General features: G+C 42.7%; 1 protein-coding gene across 1 annotated transcript; it reads right to left on the bottom strand.

Annotated features, from left to right (window-relative positions):
• Positions 1-570: 570 nt before the first annotated feature.
• On the bottom strand, positions 571-8,072 carry nog2 (noggin 2). Its single transcript, XM_021565214.3, has one exon. It carries the CDS (start codon positions 1,866-1,868, stop codon positions 1,233-1,235), a length of 636 nt encoding a protein of 211 aa, XP_021420889.1. The 5' UTR covers positions 1,869-8,072; the 3' UTR covers positions 571-1,232.
• Positions 8,073-8,655: the final 583 nt, after the last annotated feature.

Genomic DNA, 8,655 nt, shown 5'->3' with positions numbered 1-8,655 from the left:
GTTCAGACATTCTCCAATTAATAGTCTGGTAACGTCAAAAACAGTTGACCATTGTTTTATGGTCTTTGTTTTTTTTCGTATGCTGTCATAGGGCTTGAAAAGGCGCCTGCCTGCTCTACCTCAGTAGGTATTTGTGCAGCAGTGCTTCCAGTGAATGAATAGCACAGACCCAGACGACATTGGCTTGCATGTAACCCGCCATGTCATCATCGGACACTGTTTCAAATGTCTTAATCATATGTTACTGTTGTGTTAAGACCTTGGATGAGAGAAATGAGCGTTTGCGTAAGAGATAGGATGGATACGCATGGCCTCTCCTCTCCGCTGGCTCAAACAATGAATGCCAATTCTGTCGAGAAGTTTTAAGTATGTGTTGCGCATTACACAACATAGTAAATCACCCGTTTCTAAAATCACAGTGACAGCGTGGAGCGTCAGTAACGTCCCCCACATCCCGATTCATTTCAGCTCGGACTCACTGTGCATTTAGCAACTCCATTCCACTCCACGACCATACACGCCCCCCTTGGACAGGCGCACACTTTATAAGCAACTTGCTTGACACTAATACATGTTGAAGAGATAGACTTTATTGCTAAAACGTGTAACCATAACATTTACACTGATATGTTTACTTTTTATTTTATTTTTTAGAAATATTCAAGTAGACATCTCCCATAATTTCTGGTATACTCTGCTATTTTCTTTCCTTATGTTCTATACTCACAATCGTTAAAATAATAAATAAAACATACAGATTTGTTTATTTCTACAAAATACTATGTATTCCAACAGCTGAGTTCACGCCTTATATATATCTTTATCCTCAACTTTCAATTGAATTATTATTGATATTAATATCATACAAAAACTCTAGGCAGCATTGCAGTGAATTAACAGTCAGCATCAATGTCCAGTTGAAAAAAGTGAACTTCTTGGAGAAGTTGTATATGCATTCCATCTTAAATTTTTCATAAAAAATAAAAGCTCTTCTTTCTGAAGTGCTTGTGTTCCCCCAAAAACACGTTTCAGGGATGAAATAAAATATGGTCCTGTTCATTAAAAAAAAATAGCTGCATTTTTCTTAAATATGTACAATGTTGGCATTTCAATTAAAATGCTATATAAAAAAATAGATTCGCTATGGTGCCCACCTCTGTCCAGAGTTTACAGTGCAATAGAAACCGTATATTTCCAGTCCACTTCCCCGACCCTACTACTTCCATTGAAACTCAGCAAGAGCACTTGCACTCCGAGATTATTGGGTATTGCACCGGTATCCACGTACAATATTTCTGTCTTAAAAACCCTTGACAATACCACCGGAGGAAAGTCTTGGTGATTGACTTGACAGGTTTGCAAAACATCCCCTCGGGGAAGGAACAAGAGCGCTCATTGAAGCAGTTTCCCTCCTTGATGTAGCGTGGCCAGAACCTCAAGCCCAAATCTTTCCAGGTATACACCACCGGACAGTGCGTATACGTCCACAGCCACTGCAGAAATTTCCTGCGGGCTTTCTTGCCCACTTTTACCCGCTTCCCGTAGGGGGTCTCTGAGAGATCCAGCTTTTTAACCTCGTTGGGCATGGGTCCTTGAAGTTTCATCTGGGTTTCTTGCACGGAGAGGTTCACCAGCATGGGTGAGCTGATTGACATGAAATTGGGATCAAAGTTGCTGCCGAGCTTTTTCCGCAGAGTCCTCTCGGCCAAGTCCTGTTCCCGGGGGTCGTATTCCGGGTCTGGGTCCTCCTTGAGGTCTGGCACCGGAAGGTGCTCGCTGGGCGAGGGGCGCAGGCGTAGATAATGTTGAGAAACTCCAAGGTGAATGGACACAAGTACATAAACGAGTAGCGTCTGTGAGAAGCCCATATTTAACTTTGCGTGATGGCTCCCAGGGTGTATTAAATATTAAGTTATTTTCACCGCTACTGTGCACTTTGAAATGAGTAGCCCGGGGGCTTCATAAATAGTCGAAGTAGAGGCACGAGCAAGACGATCCTTTTTAATAGACCACGTCGGGTTTGAATGACATGGAGTGGAGTTTCTTTTTAGGGAACCTTAGCAATCTGCTGATGCAATCTTGTAGAACGCGGAGTGCCTCTTCTCAACAACAAAAAAATAAGAAAAAAAGAACAAAGTTTAGGCTTAACCAAAAGGGCACAAAACAAAATGGAAAAACTCTATTCACCCACTCTCCCGTTTCACTCTTTTTTCTCAAATTCACTTTGGGGTTCTTGTTGTTGTCATGGTTACGCCAGGGACACTCAAAGCCACGACAAATTGTCTAGACTGGATGACAGTGGCTGAGGCGAGAGTTGCGTGGAATAAAGTGTTTCTAAAGATCCGCGTTCTCCTCAGAGACAAAATAGATCCAGAACGCCCAGAGAGAGAAGGGCGCACAAAAGAGTACTTCACCAAGTTTTAAATGTCATGGGCCCGGCAAATAGGGCTGTCTTGGTCAATGTTATTTTTACAGACGACTTTTATAAACGTGGCTTCTTTCAACTTGCCCTGGCACGCTCAGGTTTGAGAAAGTCCAAACGCGAGTTTAGAATCCATGGGATGAGAGGTGTCGTGTGACTTTATTCAGTCCCCGTACGATATTCCAACGTTCTGTTGGGACCTCACTGAAATTGTCCACGTGTAGTCAGATGTCCTCTCTTTGGCAAAACGCACCACTGTAGTCTCTCTCCCACACCTATGCAAGCAGAACCATTTCCCGGTCCTGATGAAAAGGTCTATCCAAACCAAAATGTAGCTTTACCCCTACAAATACTCCTCCAGGACGCACAGTGGTTTTGCGCACAACAATTTAAAACGAAAACAACTTCACAACTTAATATAAACTTTCACGAATAAAATGCATATCAAACGCAAAAGCTAACATGCCAGTTTAAGTTCAGTTCAGTTTGATTTCCCTTTCACCTCAATGACATTGATGATTTCGCTATTGATATCAAAAAGAGTCCCACCGCGTTTGCAATGGTCGAATCAGCCCAAGTTCTGCAGTCTTTTGCCCGGTCAGTGTTTGCAGTAATTCCTGGGGGAGAATCTTTACTCCTTTGATAGCTGCTACAGTAGCGCCTACTTACTTTGCTCCTACTTTAGGAGGTCTGAGACTTGGCGCTGAGCGTCTCTTTGCTTAGACACACTGTGTATGAGTGTGTCTGTTGCGAGCGGTGCTGAAACCCAAGTTAAATATCCCCCTCCGACGGTACAAAGTGTCAGCGGGTCCTGCCCACCACTGCCACTTTCACTATGATTGACAGCACCCCTCGGACCCCTCCCTTCACAGAATGTGGAAAATATCGGCCACAATCACACTATCCACATGGTCCTAAAGAAACCGATTTGTCACTGACAGAGACATTATATCTCTAAACTGTGATGTAGCCACATCTTTTGCTTTCTCCCCAAAATAAAATAGTCATAATATAGCACTATAGATACAGTAGCAATGCTCTCATTACATTGCAATCTGCCTGTCTCTCCTCATATTTCGTAACTTGTGCGCAATTATTATCTTACTGCAACGCGCTCGAGGTAACAATACGCTGTCAATATTTAATTGAGGTAGCTAGTTTCCCAGTTTATAACATTCCCATGAGAATGGTGGGAAACGTTTAGTAGCGTGTCCGAGGGGTTGTAACGGAAAACGAGCATCACATTCCACCTTTGTTCACGAGGACCTCTGTCCGCACACAGGAATTCGCTGTTTGAACTTTGGGGTCACAAAATAAGCGCGCAATTAAAGCTATAAATGGTCATGGATAGCCTTACTAAACGTTACCTTTCCCATGCTGACTAACCGCACTGATGAGAGGATCATGTTTGAGCCCCAAAGGTTGTTTTCAGTTGAATATATGGAGCTGTCAATAATGCAACTGATATGGAGAAAATTATTTAATGGGTAGGCCTAATTATGCATAATCAGGCTTCTATAAACGAATGCTGATGCAACTGACAGTAACTTACTATCAACACAGTCTCTTGTCATTACCAGCCAATTAGAAGTTTTTAGACACATTTTATCCTTGGTCAATCAAACGTTCCATATTTTGGAATACTGTTCAGTACTTGACCTCTTTCACGCATATAGTCGTAATACATACTTTTGGTTGAGGCTATTTGATCAATTTATTAGTTGTCGAATCTATTACAATTTCCATCATTTGACTGCTGTAACTATGCTCTGTACACAGTACGGTGTAAGAGACGGACTGATGTGTGTGGTTGTGATAGGGTACTTGCTCTTATAGTGGTCACTAGGGGGCGTTGATCCAGCGTGCAGGAATCCCAGGACAGTTTGCCTCATCATTCTTATCAATGGGGAGAGAGTGTGCGTTCATGTTCACTCCATTACAACGTGACAACAAGTCTTTGTTTCCTAACTTACCGTCTCCGTATCACCTTCTCCATTTATAGACAATTGGTTAGAGACTTTGATTCATGTTTTTTTGCCAATTAACCCAAATTATCTTATCAATGATACTGTGTGTGTGACAGAGAGAGAGTGTGTGTGGATGTGTGGGAGTGTGCGGGAGTGAGCGTATGGGGATGTGTGGATGTCTGTGTGGGAGTGTGCGGGAGTGAGCGTCTGTTTGCTAAATCGGTAGGACTCTTCATGTGCACCACAAAACCACCAAGAAATGAAGAGCGACACCACGGCTGTCTCTTAGGGCTTTTATGTATATCTCCAATTATATTATGGAAAGACAGAAGCACATCAGTCTTCAACGCACCATCTTTCATGGACACTATCACATTTGTTCATACAGCCATTATGTATAGAATGAAAGAATAAACCATCTTCAATTACAAAAGGCCGTATAATAGTCATTCCTAAGACAAATAGAGGGGAAAGGGAACACCTAGGGGGGGGGGGGGGGGGGGGGGGGGGCATCCGCGGTCCGGGGAGCAGTTGTTGTTTAACTGCCTTGTTCGAGGGCAGAACGGCAGGTTTTTCCACCTTGCCAGCTCAGGGATTCGAACAAACTTCCTTTCAGTTACTGGCCCAGCGCTTTTAACCACTGGGCTACCTGCCGCACTATACCTGCAATGATATTATGAAAAGACAGGACAGGAACACATCAGTCTTCAATTCACCATCTGACAAATTGTTCTATAGAAGATTATGGAGACAAGTAAAACATATCCTGTCTCACATCTCTAATACATTGCTAGGTGCTTTCAGTGTTGACAGTACTCAAATACAACAACTCATGTACAAAAACACTGTATTATTACAAACAAGCTACAATGTGAAATCACATTTATCCCTTTCAGACCCTAGAGAACTTAAACCACATCTCCCATAATATCCCATAATGCTAGCCATCGGCAACACAGAAAGACATGCTAGCTAGCAACAGCAATATTTTTTAGTATAGTATTAGTCTATATATAGATGTGTGCCGGATGCCACCCCTGATCTCTAATTCTCTGCTGGGCACACAATATCAAGTGCGCCTATTGGCTATTTGTGACCGAACACCTCTTTCACAGTGGTGGAAAAAGTACCTAATTGTCATACATGAGTAAAAATAAAGATACCTTAATAGAAAATGAGTGCCCTTATTTGTTCACACCCAATCAGCAGCGTTCACACCCTCTCAAGCCTTAGCACATCTCTTTAAGGATTCAAATGTGAGGCCATGTGATTGTGGCTGAGCTTTCGGTCAGTTGACCTTGATCAGAGCATCTTAAAATGATGGAAGTAGTATTGTCTAGACCTGTTCACATCATGAAATACAATAGATAGCCGTAATCTGCTCCAGACACACCTGGCTAACTTGATGGGTCATGTAAACATCTGGCGAAGCAGAGTCTTTTCCTTAGACATGTTGCTAGCTAGCTAGCTAGCTCAACAATTAACCGTAATCCCAACCCATACAGTAGCAATACAAACGGATTGTCATAGCTAGCCCCCGTGCATGCAATGATGTAGTTTTTATTTTGATTTATTTCACCTTTATTTAACCAGGTAGGTAAGTTGAGAACAAGTTCTCATTTACAATTGCGACCTTGGCCAAGATAAAGCGAAGCAGTTCGACACATACAACGACACAGAGTTACACATGGAGTAAAACAAACATACAGTCAATAATAGAGTAGAAACAAGTCTATATACGATGTGAGCAAATGAGGTGAGATAAGGGAGGTAAAGGCAAAAAAAGGCCATGGTGGCAAAGTAAATACAATATAGCAAGTAAAACACTGGAATGGTAGATTTGCAGTGGAAGAATGTGCAAAGTAGAGATATAAATAATGGGGTGCAAAGGAGCTAAATAAATAAATAAATAAAATAAATACAGTAGGGAAAGAGGTAGTTGTTTGGGCTAAATTATAGGTGGGCTATGTACAGGTGCAGTAATCTGTGAGCTGCTCTGACAGCTGGTGCTTAAAGCTAGTGAGGGAGATAAGTGTTTCCAGTTTCAGAGATTTTTGTAGTTCGTTCCAGTCATTGGCAGCAGATTGGCACCTGCTGGAGCGTGTGCTACAGGTGGGTGATGCTATGGTGACCAGCGAGCTGAGATAAGGGGGGACTTAGTATAAATCTACAGGTAGCTAAAGCTAACCAACTAGGTTCAATGTTAGCTAGCTAGTAGAAACCTATAACTAGCAATGCAAATGGCTTTCTGAGATATTAATAATATTACTACACAGATCATACACGTAGCTAGCGAGCCAGCTAGCTAAACTCTTACCTGTATACATGGATGAATGCTTCATGGCAGACTGGAACCCCTTTCACTAAGGAAGAAGTCCTTTGTTGTTTGCGTTTTGTTTGTACAGCTTGCTCAGACTGTTGTGTCAAGTCACTCCGGTTCACACTGACTGTGTTCAATACCATAAGAATCATCAGATCTTTCTCCCTCTCTGTCACGGATGCCATGGTCGCCCTTAGTTTGAAGATGTAATCCGGAGACAGGTGTTTAATGACCAGTGTTCTGTGTTTTCTTTTCGACTCCCTCCGCAAACGTCCAAATTTTCTTAATCTCTTCATTTCATTCTCATACTCCCCTTCCACAAGGCATTCCACTGATTTCAAAACTCGGTCAATTTCTTCCGTGACAACAACACTGTTAATCTCCGTTTCTTCCCAATCACTGTCTTCAGAAGACTATAATGTCTGCTTCAATGAAAATGTTTTTACCTAAATCAGGGATTTCTTCATCATATGATCCATTTTCAGAGTCAGAGAGCGTCAGTATGGCACGATCATCCTCCAGAAAGTAGTTCATCACAACTTTTTCCCACTATTCTTTGTCAATAGCACTTACTAAATTCATGGCAGCAATGTTGTTGAGAGCAGTATGTCTTTCGCAGTTCACCATGGCTATATCTTTCAAAAAAGCTGTGATTGTAAGGATTATCTACACACACTGAGCAGCTCATGTAATAGACAGCTCTCACCTCTCGGCATGTCCAGCCCATCCATTATTTCAGCCATTCATGGCAAGGGGGAAGGTTCCTGTCTTTTTCCATGGCTAAACCAGCTAGGCTTGTAAATTAACAATTGTATTCATAATTACAGATGACATACAAGTTTGTTATTAATGTATATGAAAGTTCACATGTTCAAGAAGGCATTTGGGCAAAAAAAGGCAGAAATGCCTCTCCTGTGAAGTAGTGACATGCGACATGCATCATACGCCCAATTTCATGAAACTGGTCACATTTAGCGTGGTCTCAATCAAATGATCTACAGGTTACAAAGTGCTTGCTATGAGAAGCATAGAGCACTGCCTAACCAATGCTGTGCGGTGTAGGCCGACAGTGGCAGTTCAAGAGGAGTGTCAAAGAATTATTCAGATTTTTTTTTTTGATTAGGCCTAGTCCAAAAAAAAGCACTATCTTGCGTGCGGACTAGCCTCTAGCCTATGTTCTCTTCAGTTTGAGAAGGAGAGCGGGAAGATGAGATGGAGGACCGGATGTCAACTTTGACAGCTTGCTACTACTTAATGTTAAAAAGCACAGGCCTACTCATTGTTAGTGTAACAGTATAATTTTAGACCGTCCCCTCGCCCATACCCGGGCGCAAACTAGGGACCTTCTGCACACATCAACAGTCACCCTCGAAGCATCGTTACCCATCGCTCCACGAAAGCCGCGGCCCTTGCAGAGCAAGGGGAACTACTACTTCAAGGTCTCAGAGCAAGTGACGTCACTGATTGAAACGCTATTTAGCGCCCACGCTAACTAAGCTAGCCGTTTCACATCCGTTACACTCACCCCCCTTTTGACCTTCCTCCTTTTTCCGCAGCAACCAGTAATCCGGGTCAACAGCATCAATGTAACAGTACAAATTTAGACCGTCCCCTCGCCCATACCCGGGCGCGAACTAGGGACCTTCTGCACACATCAACAGTCACCCTCGAAGCATCGTTACCCATCGCTCCACAAAAGCCACGGCCCTTGCAGAGCAAGGGGAACTACTACTTCAAGGTCTCAGAGCAAGTGACGTCACTGATTGAAACGCTATTTAGCGCCCACGCTAACTAAGCTAGCCGTTTCACATCCGTTACATTAGCCTATGACTTTGAAGAAAATAATCTATTTTCTATAAAGTGATCTATAACAAAGCTTTGGTCCGCAATGCTTTATGCTAGAAACAAGCTGTTAACTACCCGGCGACGACGTGACTGATGCATAT

Source organism: Oncorhynchus mykiss, chromosome 16 (genome assembly GCF_057628025.1).
Source record: "Oncorhynchus mykiss isolate SJ-2025 chromosome 16, ASM5762802v1, whole genome shotgun sequence".
Taxonomy (NCBI): Eukaryota; Metazoa; Chordata; class Actinopteri; order Salmoniformes; family Salmonidae; genus Oncorhynchus; species Oncorhynchus mykiss.
Note: the sequence above shows the minus strand (reverse complement) of the source record. Positions and strands in the feature narration are given on the sequence as shown.

Excerpts from the sequence above, each read along its gene's own strand:
- nog2 (XM_021565214.3), bottom strand. The coding sequence starts at position 1,868 with ATGGGCTTCTCACAGACGCTACTCGTTTATGTACTTGTGTCCATTCAC.